Below are 23,298 nucleotides of genomic sequence, written 5' to 3'. Positions count from 1 at the left end.
GATAGAGGCAGAGTAAATATCAGAGATGCACTAGATTTCTAGAATGTCCTACATCATAAAATGTACAATGTATGAGGGGACAAGAAAATGGAGAAGATTAGAGGAATTTGCCAGATTTTACCATTACTTGAAACTGCATTAGATGAGAAACCAGAAATTTAGAGATGCCGGTCCTCGGACCTGGGCATCTTGATAAAAAACAAAACAAAACAACTTTTCACTATTTTATTATGTGCATTTCTTATAAATCTCCTCATAGAATTATATACAGTAAATATGCAGATTAAAAAGAAAAAGGAAGGAGGGACAGAAAATTTAGGTTGTAAGTATGATAGAGAAAGATTAGAGAGAAGGGAAGGTATGTGCATTAGGGGCTATAAATTCTGTGTTCATGTATAAATTGATAAGGAGAAAGAGAAGAAAAGAAAGGAAGAAAGAAAGGGAGAGTGCTAAAGAGTGATTGAGGTTTCTTTAGAAAAAGTAGAGGCATTATCACACTACAATTTTGATTTTTATAAGAAAGAAGAGAATCATCTGACATCTTAAAGTATACAATTAAAGAACAATTTTTTTGAATATTTAATACATCATTTAGTTTTAGATTACATTTTTCCAAATAAGCTAAAGTATGGTTGGACTCAAGCTCTTTGTATATGTTTAAGTTTTCCAGAAAAAAAACAATTTACCAGAGAGAAAATGAATACAACCTGGGTGCCTCTAGGGGAGTCAGGGGCAGCTAACTTTGCAGAGTTCATTCCAGAAATGGAAAAATGGATGGATTAATGTAACCACAAAATCTCATCTCCCCAGATGATTGCACTAAAGGTGATCACACAGGCCTTGGTGTGATTATGTCATGTCTTCAGATATATATATGTTGGAAATACTGGAAATTGGTTCTCATGCTGAACTGCCCAAATGATTTTTGGTACTTCTCCATTCTCCATCTTTGTCTCAGGCACTAGTACAAAAACTTCGATTGAAGTGTGAATCTCAAGTGGGATTGGGGGTGGGCAGAGGACTCAAGCCAAAACATATGTTCTTATATCATTTCTGCTTAAGTTTACTATGTTTACTTCCTAGCAACTGGCCCTTAAAATAGCATACTAACCATAGCCAGCTACCCGCTTCCTAAAGAAAACACATATATAAGCATTTTTCCAACTGGGGCTTATTTTTTAGTTAGAAAGATTGGTCTATTACCAAAAAATGACACAGTATTAATAGCATGGCCTTTCACTTATTTGGTAAACATCATTGGCTTTTTGAGAAAGCCAGCTCTCTACCAAAATAGGAAACACTTTTTTTTTTAGGGTAAAATTACCTAAGGTAAGCTTTGAACACTTCAGAAATAAAAATTCAAGTAGCACATATTCATTCATCGATTCATCAACTATTTTTATTTTATGCCTATGATGGTCAAAGATTCTAGATTCCAGCTTCCGTGAGTGATACAGAGATCAGTGACAGAGAGTTTCTGCCCTGGAGGAATTATTTTATTTCATATGGGTTATAGTAATAACACCTTACATTTTTTTGTACACATACTACATGCTAGGCAGTCTTCTAAATGTTTCCTGTGGTTTATTTCTGTTAATTCTAAGAAAAGCCATGTGAGGTAGGTACCATTATCAGAAACAAAATTAAATTGCCCAAGGTCATTGAGCTAGATGGACACAGACCTGGGCCTAGAACAGAGGCAGTCTGGCTCCAGAGTCCATAGCCTTTTCATTTCCTCTACTTGATGGTGCCCTCTGCACAGAGTGGGCAGGGCTCAAACACTGATGAGGCCAGGCCGTGAATTAAGTAGGGAAGTGAGGAGGTATCAGCTCTACTCCAACTAACAGATTGCTGCCAGTGCCTCCAATCTTTCAAAAGCCATCAGAAATCTGAATTGTCATATGAAATCTTTCAATTTTTATATGTTGAAAACTAAAAAATTTAAAAATACTGTGCAGACCAAACAAAATATGTCTGCAGACCACATTCCACCCAAAGATTACCAGTTTCCATCCTTTGATTTACGGAATAAGGCCCAACATATTTTGTGCAGCTTTTAAGGCCTCCTAGATCCTGGCTCCCCTCTGTCCTCTGTGTGTCATCTTACTCTCCTTCCCATCCCCAGCCTCCATCCTACTGGACTTCTCATTCCCCTCCCCAACTCCCCCCACACAGAGTGAACCCTGCCTGTACTGCCTGTGAGTTGTAGTCCACTAAACTCTCCCTGTCTGGGATGCTCTTCTCCTGCCCCTCTTCTGTCTTAAGGCCCTGCAGGAGGTGCCACATGAGTAAGACATTGAAGGGTGTGTGAAACATCAAAAGGTAGAGAAAAGACTGGCGAGGGCATTTGTTAGAAGGAACAGCATGAATAAATATTTAGAAATGCAAAGACAAAAGGCATATTGAAAACCATCAAACAGCTCCACATATTTTAAGAGGACTCTTGTTCTTGGAATTTGGTCCTATAAAGAGAACTCTTATTGCTGACATTCTTGACATGCACAATGCTTTTAAAAGGGTTCTTTGCATAGGATCACTGATGATTTAGGGTTTGTTGAAATAGTTCAGATAAATATGAGCAAATCCACAAGGGAAAATATAACTCAAAACAGGTTTTCTCCTTGAAGTTACTTACAGCTGGTGATAAGGCTTCCAGCTTCAAAAAGCTTTTTAAAATAAATGTGACCAATTAATATTTAAAAAATAGAGAAGGTCTAAGAAGTCTCTAACAATCATATAACCTCTAAAAGTTATCATTTGAGGTAATACCAGGGTCATCCCGACTATGTTGGCAAGGGTTGGTGAGTCCTGGACCCAAAGAGAATCCTAAACCTACCCCTGGGAAAAGAAAATTTGATCCTCAATTAAAGCAGAGAGTGAAGATTGTTAAAAGTTTCTCAAGTGTTGGGCTACTTATGTTTACTTTAGTCCATAATTCTAGGGTCAAACCAGAGAGTCTTGGTCTTTTATATTAGTTTGGCATTACAAGAACCTTTTTTTTTTTTTTAATTTTTTTTATTGTATAGTATAACATATATACAAAGCAAAGAAATAAAAAAGCAATAGTTTTCAAAGCACTCTTCAAAAAGCAGTTACAGGACAGATCCAGAGTTTGTCATGGGCTATCATATGATCCTCTCATATTTTTTCTTATAGCTGCTACAGAATATAGGAGGCTAGAAGGCTTAAATACTTTTTCATCATGACAATCAACTTTTCTTTCTTTCTTTTTTTTTATTAATTAACAGAAAAAAAGAAATTAACCCAACATTTAGAAATCATACCATTCCACATATGCAATCAGTAATTCTTAACATCATCACATAGATGCATGATCATCGTTTCTTGGTACATTTGCATCGGTATAGAGGAATTAGCAACACAACAGAAAAAGATATAGAATGTTAATATAGAGAAAAGAAATAAAAGCAATAATAATAGTAAAAAAAAACAAAACAAAACAAAACAAAAAACCTATAGCTCAGATGCAGCTTCATTCAGTGTTTTAACATGATTACTTTATACTTAGGTATTATTGTGCTGTCCATTTTTGAGTTTTTGTATCTAGTCCTGTTGCACAGTCTGTATCCCTTCAGCTCAAATTACCCATTATCTTACCCTGTTTCTAACTCCTGCTGGACTCTGCTACCAATAACATATTCCAAGTTTATTCTCGAATGTCCGTTCACATCAGTGGGACCATACAGTATTTGTCCTTTAGTTTTTGGCTAGACTCACTCAGCATAATGTTCTCTAGGTCCATCCATGTTATTACATGCTTCATAAGTTTATCTTGTCTTAAAGCTGCATAATATTCCATCGTATGTATATACCACAGTTTGTTTAGGCACTCGTCTGTTTATGGACATTTTGGCCATTTCCATCTTCTTGCAATTGTAAATAATGCTGCTATAAACATTGGTGTGCAAATGTCCATTTGTGTCTTTGCCCTTAAGTCCTTTGAGTAGATACCTAGCAATGGTATTGCTGGGTCGTATGGCAATTCTATATTCAGCTTTTTGAGGAACCGCCAAACTGCCTTCCACAGTGGTTGCACCCTTTGACATTCCCACCAACAGTGGATAAGTGTGCCTCTTTCTCCGCATCCTCTCCAGCACTTGTCATTTTCTGTTTTGTTGATAATGGCCATTCTGGTGGGTGTGAGATGATATCTCATTGTGGTTTTGATTTGCATTTCTCTAATGGCCAGGGACATTGAGCATCTCTTCATGTGCCTCTTGGCCATCCGTATTTCCTCTTCTGGTAGGTGTCTGTTCAAGTCTTTTTCCCATTTTGTAATTGGGTTGGCTGTCTTTTTGTTGTTGAGTTGAACAATCTCTTTATAAATTCTGGATACTAGACCTTTATCCGATATGTCATTTCCAAATATTATCTCCCATTCTGTAGGCTGTCTTTCTACTTTGTTGATGAAGTTCTTTGATGCACAAAAGTGTTTAATTTTGAGGAGCTCTCATTTATTTATTTCCTTCTTCAGTGCTCTTGCTTTAGGTTTAAGGTCCATAAAACTGCCTCCAATTGTAAGTTTCATAAGATATCTCCCCATATTTTCCTCTAACTGTTTTATGGTCTTAGGCCTAATGTTTATATCTTTGATCCATTTTGAGTTAACTTTTGTATAGGGTGTGAGATACGGGTCCTCTTTCATTCTTTTGCATATGGATATCCAGTTCTCTAGGCACCATTTATTGAAGAGACTGTTCTGTCCCAGGTGAGTTGGCTTGACTGCCTTATCAAAGATGAAATGTCCATAGATGAGAGGGTCTATATCTGAGCACTCTATTCAATTCCATTGGTCGATATATCTATCTTTATGCCAATACCATGCTGTTTTGACCACTGTGGCTTCATAATATGTCCGGCAGCGCAAGACCTCCAGCTTCGTTTTTTTTCCTCAAGATGTTTTTAGCAATTCGGGGCACCCTGCCCTTCCAGATAAATTTGCTTATTGTTTTTTCTATTTCTGAAAAATAAGTTGTTGGGATTTTGATTGGTATTGCATTGAATCTGTAGATCAATTTAGGTAGGATTGACATCTTAACCATATTTAGTCTTCCAATCCATGAACACGGTATGCCCTTCCATCTATTTAGGTCTTCTGTGATTTCTTTTAGCAGTTTTTTATAGTTTTCTTTATATAGGTTTTTTGTCTCTTTAGTTAAATTTATTTCTAGGTATTTTATTCTTTTAGTTGCAATTGTAAATGGGATTCGTTTCTTGATTTTCCCCTCAGCTTGTTCATTGCTAGTGTATAGAAATGCTACAGATTTTTGAATGTTGATCTTGTAACCTGCTACTTTGCTGTACTCATTTATTAGCTCTAGTAGTTTTGTGGATTTTTCCGGGTTTTCGACGTATAGTATCATATCATCTGCAAACCGTGATAGTTTTACTTCTTCCTTTCCAATTTGATGCCTTGCATTTCTTTTTCTTGTCTAATTGCTCTGGCTAGAACCTCCAACACAATGTTGAATAATAGTGGTGATAGTGGACATCCTTGTCTTGTTCCTGATCTTAGGGGGAAAGTTTTCAATTTTTCCCCATTGAGGATGATATTAGCTGTGGGTTTTTCATATATTCCCTCTATCATTTTAAGGAAGTTCCCTTGTATTCCTATCCTTTGAAGTGTTTTCAACAGGAAAGGATGTTGAATCTTGTCAAATGCCTTCTCTGCATCAGTTGAGATGATCATGTGATTTTTCTGCTTTGATTTGTTGATATGGTGTATTACATTAATTGATTTTCTTATGTTGAAAATCAATTCAACATACCTGGGATGAATCCTACTTGGTCATGATGTATAATTCTTTTAATGTGTTGTTGGATACGATTTGCTAGAATTTTATTGAGGATTTTTGCATCTATATTCATTAGAGAGATTGGTCTGTAGTTTTCTTTTTTTGTAATATCTTTGCCTGGTTTTGGTATGAGGGTGATGTTGGCTTCATAGAATGAATTAGGTAGTTTTCCCTCCACTTCGATTTTTTTGAAGAGTTTGAGGAGAGTTGGTACTAATTCTTTCTGGAATGTTTGGTAGAATTCACATGTGAAGCCATCTGGTCCTGGACTTTTCTTTTTAGGAAGCTTTTGAATGACTAATTCAATTTCTTTACTTGTGATTGATTTGTTGAGGTCATCTATTTCTTCTTGAGTCAATGTTGGTTGTTAATGTCTTTTCAGGAACCCATCCATTTCATCTAAATTGTTGTATTTATTAGCGTAAAGTTGTTCATAGTATCCTGTTATTACCTCCTTTATTTCTGTGAGGTCAGTAGTTATGTCTCCTCTTCCATTTCTGATCTTATTTATTTGCATCCTCTCTCTTCTTCTTTTTGTCAATCTTGCTAAGGGCCCATCAACCTTATTGATTTTCTCATAGAACCAACTTCTGGTCTTATTGATTTTCTCTATTGTTTTCATGTTTTCAATTTCATTTATTTGTGCTCTAATCTTTGTTATTTCTTTCCTTTTGCTTGCTTTGGGGTTAGTTTGCTGTTCTTTCTCCAGTTCTTCCAAGTGGACAGTTAATTCCTGCTTTTTTGCCTTTTCTTCTTTTCTGATATAGGCATTTAGGGCAATAAATTTCCCTCTTAGCACTGCCTTTGCTGCGTCCCATAAGTTTTGATATGTTGTGTTTTCATTTTCATTCGCCTTGAGGTATTTACTAATTTCTCTTGCAATTTCTTCTTTGACCCACTTGTTGTTTAAGAGTGTGTTGTTGAGCCTGCACGTATTTGTGAATTTTCTGGCACTCTGCCTATTATTGATTTCCAACTTCATTCCTTTATGATCCGAGAAAGTGTTGTGTATGATTTCAATCTTTTTAAATTTGTTAAGACTTGCTTTGTGACCCAGCATATGGTCTATCTTTGAGAATGATCCATGAGCACTTGAGAAAAAGGTGTATCCTGCTGTTGTGGGATGTAATGTCCTATAAATGTCTGTTAAGTCTCGCTCACTTATAGTAATATTCAGATTCTCTATTTCTTTATTGATCCTTGTCTAGATGTTCTGTCCATTGATGAGAGTGGTGAATTGAAATCTCCAACTATTATGGTATATGTGTCTATTTCCCTTTTCAGTATTTGCAGTGTATTCCTCACATATTTTGGGGCATTCTGGTTCGGTGTGTAAATATTTATGATTGTTATGTCTTCTTGTTTAATTGTTTCTTTTATTAGTATATAGTGTCCTTCTTTGTCTCTTTGAACTGTTTTACATTTGAAGTCTAATTTGTTGGATATTAGTATACCCACTCCTGCTCTTTTCTGGTTGTTATTTGCATGAAATATCTTTTCCCAACCTTTCACTTTCAACCTATGTTTATCTTTGGGTCTAAGATGTGTTTCCTGTAGACAGCATATAGAAGGATCCTGTCTTTTTATCCATTCTGCCAGTCTATGTCTTTTGATTGGGGAATTCAGTCCATTAACATTTAGTGTTATTACTGTTTGGATAATATTTTCCTCTACCATTTTGCCTTTTGTATTATATATATCATATCTGACTTTCCTTCTTTCTACACTCTTCTCCATACCTCTCTTCTTTCTTTTTTTGTGAACAATAACATATATGCAAAAAAGCTATAAATTCCCAAGCACAGCACCACAATTAGTTGTAGAACATTTTTCAGACCTCAACATGGGTTACAATTTCACAATTTTAGGTTTTTACTTCTAGCTGCTCTAAAATACTGGAGGCTAAAAGAGAGATGAATTTAATGATTCAGCATTCATATTCATTTGTTAAATCCTATCTTCTATGCATAATTCCACCATAACCTTTGATCTTTCCATACCTAACTTTGGAGTTGTTTAGAATGACAATTCTAAATTTTTTATATTGGAAGGGTCTGTCACTAATATGCGGTAGGGAAATGGAACTATCTGATTTTTTAGAAGAACCTTTTAATATACTACTATTAATACTATTAATTTATCAGCACAACCAACAACAGGCACCCCACCAATACCCCTTATTAAGCATTTATGATGTGTCTAGAATATGCTAAATTCTTTACATCATTATCTCTAACTCTCACTATTTCCTATTTGCAGTTTAGGATACTGAAGTTCCGAGAAATGAGGAAACTTGCCCACATCTCATAGCAATGATTGAACTAAATCATTGGTCTTCTACCAAAGCCCATCTAACCAGTGAGATAATACACAGAGCCTCTAGCATACTGTCTGTCACATAGTAAGCACTTCATAAAAGGCTACCATCCCTACCACCATTACCACACCATGCTGCCATTTTCCTCTGGTTCCATATGGGGTTCCATTAACTTGGCCACAGGGCTGGGAAATTTGCTGGAGGGTATTAGCCTAATGAGATAAGGAAGTGAAAGTGGAAAGATAACTTGGTGTGGGAGTTGAATGGTAGTAGAGGAAATATTTTTGTATTTGTAAATATCTTTGGATATGTAAAGAAAAGTTTTATATTGTTTTGTTTCATCTTAGCATTGACACGTAGTTCTGCAATGAGGCCCCCATGAAGAGTATTTGTCAAGATATGTGACAATCTGTCATTCATAACCCTCATGAAAATCTGGCCCATGTTTGGATCTGCTGACAGATAGGTTGTTTCTCTGGCTCATCAATTCTGAGATCAACCCAATTGGCTCCAAGTCCTAGAGCTGAAAGGATGACACATGGGAGAAATATGTGCTCATTTTCCCATCTCGCCAGGTGCCAGTTCTCCTCAAACCGCCTGAGTCATGAATGTTCCTATCACTCTGAATCAGAATCCTCATTTAATGAAGCAGCTTCTGTAGGGGAAATATTACAAGCTACCCTGTAAAAACATCTGCACCAGTATTATTAATTTCTTACCTCTAATGTATGGGCTTTTTCTTTTTTTTTAATACAACAACACGGTAGCTGTGCTAAAGAACATCAAATAAAAGGAATGCAAGAGCTTTGCCATATGCAGGCCAAATTAAATTAAGGGGACTAATCCTTACTATTGTATATATCTGCATTAAAATGGAGGATTACAGAAAAAAAAAGGATTACCATCCTGGAAACAAAGCCCCATGACATAAAAGACTATTTCCCCCATATCATTCACTATACAGTTACAGTTTCATGTAGGAAGGGAAGCAGAGAAGCATCACCCCCAGCCACTGACTTCTACTTTCAACCTGAAGTTTCCTTTTCCCCAGCCTAATTAACCCCCATTGTGCACAGATAAGATCATGTGTCCCTTGAAACTATAGGCTTTCTGACAGGGTGGAAATTTTATGCCAATCAAGGCTTATTCCTTAACTAGCTATGATTTAAGATTCACTGCAACAACAGGTATAGAGACAATGTGGATTTAGTAGAAAAAGCCCTGGGCTAAGCGTTTGGAGCCCTGGGCCTAGAGAAGCATTAGAATGTACCGGTGAAAGTATTGGGCTCTTGCGTAAGTAGACCTGTATTCACATCCTTGATTCGATCACTTTACTAGGTATATTACGTTGATAAATTACTTGTAATCCCCAAATGCAAAAAATGATCAATATATATTACCATCACAGTGTTACTATAAAGACTGACTAGGATAATAATGCATGTGAGACACTTAGCATAATGCCCAGCAAGTTTTTAGTGGATGCTAAATGTTGGCTGTTATTATTGTTGGAGACAGAAGGTCTAGATTCAAACCTCAGATCCACCATTTATTCTCTGTATGACTCTGTGATCCAGACCAGGTGATCAGAGGATGAGAGCAGGTAAACCTGATACGCTCAATCCAGCAGTGGTCCCTGGGCCAGCATTTGGGAGCCTCTGCTAAGCCTTTCCCAAGTTCAGTTTTTCTCATCTGTAACATGGAGTCAGTAATGCCTACCTAAAAGGTAGTGTGAGAATTACATTAGATAATGTATGGCAAAAGACCTGAAATAGCAATAAATGTTGGGTGAATCTGATTGCTGACCTCAACACTTCCCTGTAGATTGTATTCTGAGCAATATTTCTTATCATGTCTGGGTCTTATTAACTCTTCTCTTAATCTTTCCTTGATACCCATCTTCTCCCATTACTATCCCTTCAGCCGCTTGTGGCACACACTACCGACTGCCTTCCCACAGCCCTTTCCAAACCCCTTCTCCTTTGTCTACTGTCCTGTAGAAGCTGAAAATGCCATTGCTCACTTTCCCAGCCTTCTTGGCATCTACCCTGCAGACACCACTGAAATTTCTGGCCAATGAGATTTGAAGGGAATGACCTAGGGAACTTCTGGGAAAGGATTTCCTTCTAACAAATGGAGACAGTCTTCCAAGGAGACCCCCCTTCCCATCTACCTCTTCCTTCTTGCTTCAGACATTGCCATGTATGGAAGTGATACTCACTGGTTTCAGCTGCCTAGTGACTCGAATTGGGGGCATCTCTTACAGAATGAAAGCAGCAACTAAAGAGATGCAAGGAGCCTATGACCTTGATGACATCCCTGAACAGGGGACCTGAACAGGTATCCTGAACTTTTGCCTTCAGACCTCTTATCCTGAGGGCTCCTTAAACCTACATACTGGAGGTTCTATAACTTGCTCCTGAGAGCATGATCACTAAGCATAACTCAGTTCCCTTCCCACCTCTTCCAGATTTCATTCCTGTCAACTCCTGGGTTGCTTCATAGGCTACTGAGGTGCTTCTCTATGTACTGATTATCAAATACATGAGAAAAATGGGACCCCAGCACCCATGCCCTGGCACCAACTGACAAATTATTCTGAATACCCTTGTCGTTGTCACAACCCAGTGCTTAAGCAGGAAGAACATTACTATCATAAAAATCTGAGTCCTGAAGAATGGCTTGCAAGTCAGCTCAATAAATTTATTGCTCATATCGGACATAAGAAGGAGTAACATTCGACCCCTGCCCTTGAGAAGCAGACCTTTTAGTGCATAGTTAATTGCACTACTAGGCAAAACATGAAGAGCTCCATAGAGTGGTAGACCAAAATTTGGTCCTAGGATACAGTCTACGAACTATTACTGCTTACAATGACATAGGAGCTTACACTAGAATGTAAATCAGCTCATCACTATGTACATTATTTAGCTAAGCTGATAATCTTTGGTAGCAAAACTTTCTTGATGAAGAAAGAAGTGGATTGATTTATATGGGGCACAAGCTCATTATCTTGTCAAGAACCAGCACTTTGAACAGGACTTTTATAAACAGGCTATGAAAGTTCAGGAATATGAAAAAGAATTAAGAAGGTCTTCATGGAGGAAAGGAATATGATAATCTTGATCAAATACGTAAGAGTTGAACAGAGTGGAATGGGCAGGGAGAACAGAGGGGTTGGTGGAACTATAAATTTGATTCCATTTAGTCACAGGATGTGTATAAGGAATATTGGAGTTGAGCTTGGAGAAGTTGGAGCAAAAAAGGAGAGGCATGGAATAGCAAATTAAGAAATCTGAACCTATTTTGGTCTAAAATAGGAAGACATTAAAGTTCTTTGAGCAAATCAACTATGTTTTAGGTCAACTGATCAAATGTCACTAATGAAAGCTGGTCTGTAAAGAGAGAACAGAGAAAGAAAGAGATAATAGCAGGCCTAGACAGAGAAGAGGTTTAGAAAGTGATTGGAGCTGGGGACCAAATGACAGGGAACAAAATGACTGTGCAAGGTTTCAAGCCTAGGTCATGGAGAGTATTTTTGCCACACATAGAAACAGGAAGGTCAGGTGGAGGAGGCAGTTTGGTGAGATCTTTTCTATTGATGTCTTGGTGTGTAAATCAGAAATATACATTGTGCTGGTTTGAAACTATTTATGTACCCCAGAAAAGCCATGCTCTTTTAATACAGTCTTGGGGGTACAGTCTTACTGTGGGTGGGACCTCTTGATTAGGTTGTTTCCATGGAGATGTGACTCTGCCCATTTAAGTTTGGTATTAATTAGCTTCCTGGAGTCCTTTAAGAGGGCAACATTTTGGAGAAAGCTCAGACACAGATGATTGGAGATGCTGAGAGAGTTGCTTAAAACCAGAATCCTGGAGAGAATGACAGCACATGTTGCCATGTGCCTTCCTATGTGACAGAAAAACTCCAGAACCAGTCAGCCTTCCTTGGGTGAAGGTATCCTCTTGTTGCTGTTTTCATCTGGACATTTTCATGGCCTTAGAATTGTAACATATAACTTAATAAATTCCCTTTATAAAAGCCAATAAAGAAATCAATAATAGGCGGAGTGCCAGAAAATTCACAAATATGTGGAGGCTCAACAACACACTCTTAAACAACGAGTGGGTCAAGGGAGAAATTGCAAGAGATATTAGTAAATATCTCGAGGCGAATGAAAACAAAAACACAACACATCAAAACCTATGGGACGCAGCAAAGGCAGTGCGAAGAGGGAAATTTATTGCCCTAAATGCCTATATCAGAAGAGAAGAAAAGGCAAAAATGCAGGAATTAACTGTCCACTTGGAAGAACTGGAGAAAGAACAGCAAACTAACCCCAAAGCAAGCAAAAGGAAAGAAATAACAAAGATTAGAGCAGAAATAAATGAAATTGAAAACATGAAAACAATAGAGAAAATCAATAAGACCAGAAGTTGGTTCTATGAGAAAATCAATAAGATTGATGGGCCCTTAGCAAGATTGACAAAAAGAAGAAGAGAGAGGATGCAAATAAATAAGATCAGAAATGGAAGAGGAGGCATAACCACTGACCTTACAGAAATAAAGGAGGTAATAACAGGATACTATTAACAACTTTACGCTAATAAATACAACACTTTAGATGAAATGGACAAGTTTCTAGAAAGGCATGAACAACCAATTTTGACTCAAGAAGAAATAGATGACCTCAACAAATCAATCACAAGTAAAGAAATTGAATCAGTCATTCAAAAGCTTCCCAAAAAGAAAAGTCCAGGACCAGACGGCTTCACATGTGAATTCTACCAAACATTCCAGAAAGAATTAGTACTAACTCTCCTCAAACTCTTCAAAAAAATCGAAGTGGAGGGAAAGCTACCTAATTCATTCTATGAAGCCAACATCACCCTCATACCAAAACCAGGCAAAGATATTACAAAAAAAGAAAACTACAGACCAATCTCTCTAATGAATATAGATGCAAAAATCCTCAATAAAATTCTAGCAAATCATATCCAACAACACATTAAAAGAATTATACATCATGACCAAGTAGGATTCATCCCAGGTATGCAAGGATGGTTCAACATAAGAAAATCAATTAATGTAATACACCATATCAACAAATCAAAGCAGAAAAATCACATGATCATCTCAACTGATGCAGAGAAGGCATTTGACAAGATTCAATATCCTTTCCTGTTGAAAACACTTCAAAGGATAGGAATACAAGGGAAATTCCTTAAAATGATAGAGGGAATATATGAAAAACCCACAGCTAATATCATCCTCAATGGGGAAAAATTGAAAACTTTCCCCCTAAGATCAGGAACAAGAAAAGGATGTCCACTATCACCACTATTATTCAACATTGTGTTGGAGGTTCTAGCCAGAGCAATTAGACAAGAAAAAGAAATACAAGGCATCAAAATTGGAAAGGAAGAAGTAAAACTATCACGGTTTGCAGACGATATGATACTATACGTCGAAAACCCGGAAAAATCCACAACAAAACTACTAGAGCTAATAAATGAGTACAGCAAAGTAGCAGGTTACAAGATCAATATCAAAAATCTGTAGCATTTCTATACACTAGTAATGAACAAGCTGAGGGGAAAATCAAGAAACGAATCCCATTTACAATCGCAACTAAAAGAATAAAATACCTAGGAATAAATTTAACTAAAGAGACAAAAACCTATATAAAGAAAACTATAAAAAACTGTTAAAAGAAATCACAGAAGACCTAAATAGATGGAAGGGCATACCGTGTTCATGGATTGGAAGACTAAATATAGTTAAGATGTCAATCCTACCTAAATTGATCTACAGATTCAATGCAATACCAATCAAAATCCCAACAACTTATTTTTCAGAAATAGAAAAACCAATAAGCAAATTTATCTGGAAGGGCAGGGTGCCCCGAATTGCTAAAAACATCTTGAGGAAAAAAAGCGAAGCTGGAGGTCTCACACTGCCAGACTTTAAGGCATATTATGAAGCCACAGTGGTCAAAACAGCATGGTATTGGCATAAAGATAGATATATCGACCAATGGAATTGAATAGATATAGACCCTCTCATCTATGGACATTTGATCTTTGATAAGGCAGTCAAGCCAACTCACCTGGGACAGAACAGTCTCTTCAATAAATGGTGCCTAGAGAACTGGATATCCATATGTAAAAGAATGAAAGAGGACCCATATCTCACACCCTATACAAAAGTTAACTCAAAATGGATCAAAGATATAAACATTAGGTCTAAGACCATAAAACAGTTAGAGGAAAATGTAGGGAGATATCTTATGAAACTTACAATTGGAGGTGGTTTTATGGACCTTAAACCTAAAGCAAGAGCACTGAAGAAAGAAAGAAAGAAATGGGAGCTCCTCAAAGTTAAACACTTTTGTGCATCAAAGAACTTCATCAACAAAGTAGAAAGATAGCCTACACAATGGGAGACAATATTTGGAAATGACATATCGGATAAAGGTCTAGTATCCAGAATTTATAAAGAGATTGTTCAACTCAACAACAAAAAGACAGCCAACCCAATTACAAAATGGGAAAAAGACTTGAACAGACACCTACCAGAAGAGGAAATACGGATGGCCAAGAGGCACATGAAGAGATGCTCAATGTCCCTGGCCATTAGAGAAATGCAAATCAAAACCACAATGAGATATCATCTCACACCCACCAGAATGGCCATTATCAACAAAACAGAAAATGACAAGTGCTGGAGAGGATGCGGAGAAAGAGGCACACTTATCCACTGTTGGTGGGAATGTCAAATGGTGCAACCACTGTGGAAGGCAGTTTGGTGGTTCCTCAAAAAACTGAATATAGAATTGCCATACGACCCAGCAATACCATTTTAGGTATCTACTCAAAGGACTTAAGGGCAAAGACACAAATGGACATTTGCACACCAATGTTTATAGCAGCATTATTTACAATTGCAAGAAGATGGAAATGGCCAAAATGTCCATAAACAGACGAGTGCCTAAACAAACTGTGGTATATACATACGGTGGAATATTATGCAGCTTTAAGACAGAATAAACTTATGAAGCATGTAATAACATGGATGGACCTAGAGAACATTATGCTGAGTGAGTCTAGCCAAAAACTAAAGGACAAATACTGTATGGTCCCACTGATGTGAACCGACATTCAAGAATAAACTTGGAATATGTCACTGGTAACAGAGACCTTCAGGACTTAGAAACAGGGTAAGACAATGGGTAATTGGAGCTGAAGGGTTACAGACTGTGCAACAGAACTAGATACAAAAACTCAAAAATGGACAGTACAATACTATCTAATTGTAATGTAATTATGTTAAAACACTGAATGAAGCTGCATCTGAGCTATAGTTTTTTTTGTTTGTTTGTTTGTGTTTTTTGTGTTTTTCCTTTTTTGATATATTTTTTTATTTTTTATTTTTATTATTTTTATTTTTTTCTCTATATTATCATTCTATATCTTTTTCTGTTGTTTTGCTAGTTCTTTTCCTAAATCGATGCAAATGTACTAAGAAATGATGATCACACATCTATGTGATGATATTAAGAATTACTGATTGCATATGTAGAATGGAATGATTTCTAAATGTTGTGTTAGTTAATTTTTTTTTTAATTAATAATAAAAAAAAAAAAGCCAATGCATTTCTGGTATATTGCATTCTGGCAGCATTAGCAAACTGAAATACATGTCCAGAAACTGGGCATAGGAATACAGAGATCTAAGAATAATGTTCACACAGCTGAGAATTGAGCTACAAAACATCTGTGAGAGATGAGATCACCCAGGTAATAAATAGAACAAGTAGAGAGTGAAGGATGGAAGGATTTGGAAAAGTATCAGCCTTTAAATGTGGGAAAGAGGGTAGAGCCAGAGAAGATGGAGACTAAAAATATCTCAGGAAAAACTTGAAGAATACAGTATCATAGAAACACATGGAAGACTCAAGGTAAGCATGGCCCATAAAATGAAATGCTGCAAAGAGTGTGATGAAGAAGAGGATCAAGTGACTCATCTAGTGAGTGGGAGCTGAGCTTCCCAAGAACAATTTTAGGGACATGGTGTGTACACAAGTCAGATTTCAGAGCTAAGTACAGAGGGGTTATTGAGGGAATGAGGCAGCAGACCTGAAGGTCAGTTTGAAGAAGTCTGGTCACGAAGGTAAGGAAAGGGAGGGACTGATCTAAGGACAGGCTTTTGTTAAAATGTGGAGAGATACAAGCAAAAGGAAAATAGATAGTGGAGAGGAAAAAATGTAAAATCAGGGAGTAGGCTGATGGCAGTAGGACCTAGAGGGCAGGAACACAGATGGAGGGGTTAGCCTCTGTAAGGGAGAGGACCTGTGTTTTTCTGAGACAGGAGTAAAGAAAGACAGATGAAGATAAGGAGAGATTCAAAAGTGGAGGGAAGGAAATTGGTTGGAGCTCACAGAACTGCCTTTATATTCCAAATCAAGTCAGTCAACAGCTGAAGTTGAGGGGAGTCAGGCTGGTTCAGTGGTTGGAACCAGTCCATGCAAGTTCACTGACTTGTCAAGGTTTACAACTGGATAATATTAGCACTAGGACCAGAACCCAAGTCTTCTACCTTCCAAGTTCAGTGGCTTTTTTGTTTTGGTATGCTACATCAGAAAAGTTTGTTATTCTATGAGAGATGTTAGATCTATAACATTTTCTCAAGTACTCTTACATAAGCTACTCTACTAGGCAAATTTAGTATAAAGGCAACTTGAGATCACTAGAGACATAGTAGAATTTAAATTTTCAGGTCTCAAAAACATTAATAAGATGTTTGAATAAAATTAAGAATTATGTTTTAAAATTGCAAATCAAGACTACCTCTTTTCCTAGGTGAAAAGATGCAGAGAATTCATTAATGGTATGCTTCTTTCTCTTCCTGGAGTAAACTTTTAATGAGGGTCCCCACAATCAATTTGGGGAAAAATAAGAAAGATGAGTTTCATTCTATTTAGACCTTCCCTTTGCTACCATCTATTCCTTGTTATGACACATGTAATGGGGCTGGGAATATTTTCTGAGAGAAAACAGGCTATGAAGTCTTCTCTGAAGAACTGGCCTATGCATTCTTTGAATCTAGAGTGCTTGGTGTCATAGCTTGCCTGTCTTGACTTAAAAGTCAAGCCCACATTTCCACATTTCCAGGGTCATTCCCTGCAGACTTTCAGGAGCTCACAGTCATTGGAAATAGTAGGCTATGGCTCTGGGCAAGCTCTGCTCTACTCCTTTTGAATATAAGTAAAGCCTCTGGTTAAACATGAAATATTACCTTTTTTTCTTTAGCTTAGATCTAGGATTTCTCGACTTTGGCACCATCAACATCTTAGACTGAACAATTTTTTGTTGGGGGCCAGGGGGTTGTGCTGTGCATTGTAGGATGTTTAGCAGCATCCCTGGCCTCTACCCATTAGCTGCCAGTAGCACAATCCTCCCCTTCCAAAGCTGTGACAACCAAAAATGTCTCTATATGTTGCCAGATGTCCCCTAGGAGGAGGGGTGGGGTTGCCTTGTTGAGAACAATTGCTTTAACATAATGAGATCAAGTACAAGCTTTATTATAAAGAGAACCTAATTGGGAGGATTCTGTTCAGAATGCTCTATAAAATAAGAACTTTTGCCCATGGGAAATGATCATGGACATGGGAGAATCAACTCTACTTTCTCCAATTCATCAAAATAAAACAGGGGTTGACTACAATCTCCAAATGAGTCCCTGGATCTGATAAGTCCTGAAATGCAGAGGGGCCAGCTTCTCCAGAACATCGACTAGTTCCATCACCTTATCCCATATTATCGACAGCCCCTTTCCAACATGAAAAAATTAGAATGGGCATAGCCCAAATAACCCTAAAGAGTGGGAGAAAGATCAAAGGTGATGGTGGAGTTATACAGAGAAGGTAGGGTTTAACAAATGAGTATGATTGTTGAATCATTATGTTGATATTTCTTTTAGTCTCCAGTACCTTAGAGCAACTAGAAGTAAAAATCTAAAATTGTTGCATTATAACCAGTACCAAACTCTGAAATATGTTCTACAGATAATTGTTGCAATGCGCTTTAACATTTACTGCTTTCCAATATACGTTAATTTTTTCACAAAAAAGAAAAAAATTGATTGTGATGATAAATGCAGAGCTAATAAATAAATAAGTAAAATAGGGGTGAAATAGTTTTGTTTCATTGTCCATTGGAGTAGAGCACCTGAGTTTAAGACTGGGAACTGTTATAGCTACTCTCATGGTTGAGAATTTTAATAGATAAGACTCACCGATTTTTCTCAGCAACAGCAGGAGAGTTGCTTGCAGTCTCTGTGTGGCCACTATTGGATTCTGCTTGTGGATTGCTTTTATGATGTACCGATCCTATTAGAACTGAGAGAAAATAAACAAGGACTTAGAGATCTAAGGACAAATTCTGAAGTAGGCACAGTTAGTTTTCAGTGCCCATCTATGCTCTCTGCAGCCTTTCTTTCCCTGCTTGCATGTCATTCCCTGACTTTCTACAGTGTGTCTCTAAGACATGCCATCAAAACTGACTTATTTTGGGACTCCAAGATCTCATTCTGTGCTAGGTCCAAGCCAACTAAGTGAATAAAATAACTCATGCCTGTAGGAAAACAAGCCAATTATTCCTGGCAATAGATAGAGTGGACAGAGATTAGAGTCCCCAAAGTGAGGTAGATCTCAACAGAAGCAGCAGGTAAGAGCTGAAATAGCCCTGTACTAGATAGAGTTAGTGGACTAGCCGGTCAGCTAGATCTGAATAGTAGGTCAAGGAACAAATATTCCTAATGTGGGTAGGATTACCTCTAAATAGGGCATCAGTCTAGAAGCAATCCATTTCTACATTGTGATTGGGGACAATTTACTGAGTTTGACAAGACTGGAGATGACAAATGCAATTTCTCTTTCCTGTGACAGACAGATATTACTAATGCATCAGGGCTCTCTTTAAAGTTCCTTTTTAACCCAGTACCTCACATCAGTGGTTCTCAAATTGTGAACCCTGAACCAGTGGCATCAGCATCACCTGGGAACTTGTCGTAAACGCATATATATTCAGGCTCCACCCCAGACCTATGGAATCAGACACTCTGAGGCTAGAGGAGGAGGAGGGAGGAGAGTCAGTAATCTGCGTATTAACAAGCCCTCTAGCTGACCCTGAAAAAGTTTGAGAACTACTGCTCCAGATCAATGATTCTTAATCCTGGCTGTACATTAGAACCACCTGTGAAGATTTTAAAGACACCTGAGTCCAGCTCCCAGAGATTCTGAAATTGGCCTGGAATAAGAGTTGACATTGATTTTTTTAAAGCTCCCCAGATGATTTTAATGTGCAGCCAGGGCTGAGAATCGCAGCTCCAAGTAGTCACTACCAATTAATTGTGGTATGAGAGACTTTATACCTACTTGCCATCATGACTATAGATCATACAGAAGCAGCCAAACTAAAATATAATCAAAATAATCTATAAACATGACAATTGTGACATACTGTGTGGAAGGTGCATGTAATACAAAAGGTTGATTGTATAATGATAGAACAAATAATATGGCAGTGAAGGAGTATAAAAAAAGAAATAAAGAAAAATAGAAATCAAGGGATTCGGGGTGGTCTGTTCTAGGAAGAGCATGCTCTGATTCTAAGTTATTTGTTAGGTTCCTTAAACATAAATATCTCTTGTGTAGAAGAAATGTAATTCTTTGAGTTGTCAGTGTTGTATAAAAACATCTGTTGTCATTGCTATAAACCCCAAAGGGATAAAGAGAAAAATTTTAATGGAACATTGTTAATTTTTATTATTATACAAAAACATTAGAACCAAATAGTGAAACAAGAATGTTGGAGGGGGAATCAAAGAGCAGAAATCAAGAAAAATACCCACAGCCCTTTGGGAAACCATTAGCCAATTCCCTCCCCTAACTGCTTCACTTGATTCATAAAATCCTCCATCTAGAGGACCAGGAAAGTTTTCACCTGTGTTGGAGATTCTATAGCTGTTTGACCTAAGCTCATTTGTAATACTGAGAAAAGCAACATAAAAAGCAAAATTGACATTAAAAGTAAATACAGGGTGGGCCGCGGTGGCTCAGCGGGCAAAGTGCTTGCCTGCTATGCCGGAGGACCTCGGTTCGATTCCCGGCCCTAGCCCATGTAACAAAAACGGAGAAACAAAAATACAATAAAACAAGAAAGTGTTTAAAGATGTTTCCCTTTCTTCCTTCCTTCCTTCCTTCTATCCTTCCTTCCTTCTCTCTGTCTTTCCTTTAAAAAAAAAAAAAAAAAAAAAAAAAAGTAAATACAGAGGAGCCCCCTTGAGGGACACAAATATCTGTTTTCTCTATCAAGAAGGAAAACACCTGCAAAATTTTTTTACTTTGTTTACTGGCCCACTTCAGCAGCACCAATGCTACCACTGATAAAGCCCAACTGTTATTGCCCACATGCAAAGATGGGATTTCAAGCTTTTGTCTGTGTCTTTTGAGATTCTCAGTGAAACCTCACTGAGAATGAAAGGGAGCAATAGCAGCTTAAGAGCAGAAATCAATGCAGAGGGTGAAAAAAAAAAAAAGGAAGAAGCAGGGAGATGATGGCAGAGTAGGAAACAGTAGGAATCAGTCTTTCTAACAGAACAACTATTAAAAGGCAGGAACAGTCTGGATCAACTATTTCAAAACTCCAGAGTCTAGTGAAACACTGTCCAGCAGTATCCAGGGAAAAACAAAGGAAGAGGCTGGTAAATTAAGGTAAATACCAGAGAATTCCTTTCTCTGCTTGGTGGTTACCATTGCCTAGCCTCCACTCATGTTCCCTGGTATAGCTTGCTTGTGCTAGAGAGGCACATAAAAATCTACCACCCCAAGTTGGGGGAGAGGGCATCACTGATCACTGCTTTTGATTAGTTACATCAGTTCATTGTGATCCCGCTGTCCAGCTCTGAGGACAGCTATTATTCCAAACCCACTTTAGACAAAGGTGATAGAGGACACTTAAAGACAGAATGTTTCCTGAGAGCTGCAGACCACAGTTGAAGGGCTGCATTTGAAGGGCAGAGGCTGAATCAAGAAAGGACAGCTTTGAGGAGCACAGACAGAAGTTCTTGGCCTCTCCTTTATCCCCTCCCCAGGGCAGTTTAGAGCAAGCCCGTGCTCCCTTTGTGGATCCCTGGCCTTGTACTGGCAAAGTAGGACTGACTTGGGAAATTCCTCTCCAGTGTGCCCAACTCCCAGAATTTGCCTGCCAGGTGAAAGCAGTTTGAGACCATAGAAGTTAAGAGATATTTAAGTCCAAGCGCCTTGGCGCAAAGGCTTACCTGCTTTAAGTCTGGCAGCGGAACACCTGGGAGAAGGAGACGGTCTGTGCTTCCTTACAGGAATTCAAACTCCTGTAAACATCGGAATTCTTGAGGCCACTAGCAAGCACAAGCCCAGGACAAAACACAGGGAGGACTCTTCACTTTGCGTTGTTTGGGGCTGACCTTCCTGACAGTAGGGCTGAGCTGTGATGGAGAACACCAGCCAATGCAAAGCGAATTTGCAAAGATAGTGAGAAGTGTTTCTTGCTTAGGTTTGTTTGGTTTTGTCAGCTCCTGACAAACCAGAAAATCTCTGCCATATCACCAGCTGGTTACAAACTCAAGAAACAGATAACTCAGGGAATATATCCAGAATAAACATTTAAAAGTGTACAAAGTACAACAAAAGATTAGAAGACAAAGAAACATGAAATAATGGCCCATCCAAAGGAAGAGGATAAAAATACAAAGAAAAAAAATCAATGAAGAAAATCAGAATATGTACACACCAGACAAAGACTTTAAAAAAATATATTTTTATTGACAAAACAATGTACAAACACAAACATTCTTAACATACATTCCATACGTGATGTAGAATCAATGGCTCACTATATCATCATATAGCTGTACATTCGTCACCAAGACCACCCTTCAGAACATTTGCATCATTCCAGAAAAAGAAACAAAAAGAAAAAAGAAAAAAACCACACATACCACACCCCCCACTCCTACCCCTCGCTGACCATCAGCATTTCCATCCACCCAATACATCTCAACTTTTGTTCCCTCTGTTATCTGTCCACTCTCTTCATCCACACTTCTCACTCATCTGTCCATACCCTAGACAAAGGGAGCACCAGACACAAGGCTTCCACAATCCCAAAGTCACACTGAAAATGCCACATCTTCATACAATCATCTCCAAGAAACAAGGCCACAGGAACACAATTCCACAGCCTTAGGCACTTCCCCCAGCCACTCAAACACACCATAAACTGAAATCTGCACAATGCACAAGAACAACCTCCAGGATAACCTCTCGACTCAGCCCCAAATCTCCCAGCCACTGATACTTCACTTTTTCTCATTTCTCTCTTCCCCACTTCTGGCCAAGAAGGCCCTCTCAATCCCCTGATGCTGGCCCCAGCCCATCCCAGGATTCCTGTCTCACGCTGCAAGGGAGATTCACAGTGCTGGGAGTCATGTCCCATGTAGGGGAGGAGGGCAGCAGGGCCCCCTGCCACAAGGACAAAGACTTCAAAAAAATGATCTTCAATATGCCCAAGGAGACAAAGGAAAATACAGAGAAAGAACTAAAAGATAGCAGGAAAATAATGAATGAATGATAAGAGAACCTCAATAAAGAGATAAGAATTTTTTAAAAGTAACCACACAGAACTACTGGAGTTGAAGACCACAATAACTGAAATGAAAAATTCCCAAGAGGTTATCAACAGCAGATTGGAGCTGCCAGAAGAAAGAATTAGTGAACTTGAAGACAAGATAGTTGAAGTGAGTCAGGCTGAGAAACAGCAAGAAAAAAGAATTATAAAAAACAAAATAGTCTAAGAGATCTCTGGGATATCATTAAACATGCTAATATATGCATTATGGGAGTGCCAGAAAGAGAAAAAAGAGTGAAACTGCCAGAAGAATATTCAAAGTAATAATAATAGAAAACTTCCCAGGCTTGGCAAAAGACATGGATATACATATCTAATAAACCCAGAGAACACTAAACTGGATAAACTTGAAGAAAAATATGCTCAGTTACATACTAATCAAATTGGTGAATAAAGAGGACAAGGATAGAGTTCTGAAAGCTGCAAGATAAAAGC

General features: G+C 38.0%; 1 protein-coding gene across 1 annotated transcript in view; it reads right to left on the bottom strand.

Moving 5' to 3' along the window:
* Window positions 1-23,298, bottom strand: part of MYO3B (myosin IIIB) — a 510,258-nt gene that overhangs the window by 135,197 nt on the left and 351,763 nt on the right. The window contains exon 30 of the mRNA XM_077151780.1: window positions 18,431-18,533. Coding sequence (XP_077007895.1) covers window positions 18,431-18,533 — 103 coding nt within the window. The remainder of the gene's footprint in view (window positions 1-18,430; window positions 18,534-23,298) is intronic.

This window comes from Tamandua tetradactyla, chromosome 3 (assembly GCF_023851605.1).
Source record: "Tamandua tetradactyla isolate mTamTet1 chromosome 3, mTamTet1.pri, whole genome shotgun sequence".
NCBI classification, from domain to species: Eukaryota; Metazoa; Chordata; class Mammalia; order Pilosa; family Myrmecophagidae; genus Tamandua; species Tamandua tetradactyla.
The sequence above is the reverse complement of the archived record's forward strand: the minus strand, read 5'-3'. Positions and strand labels throughout refer to the sequence as shown.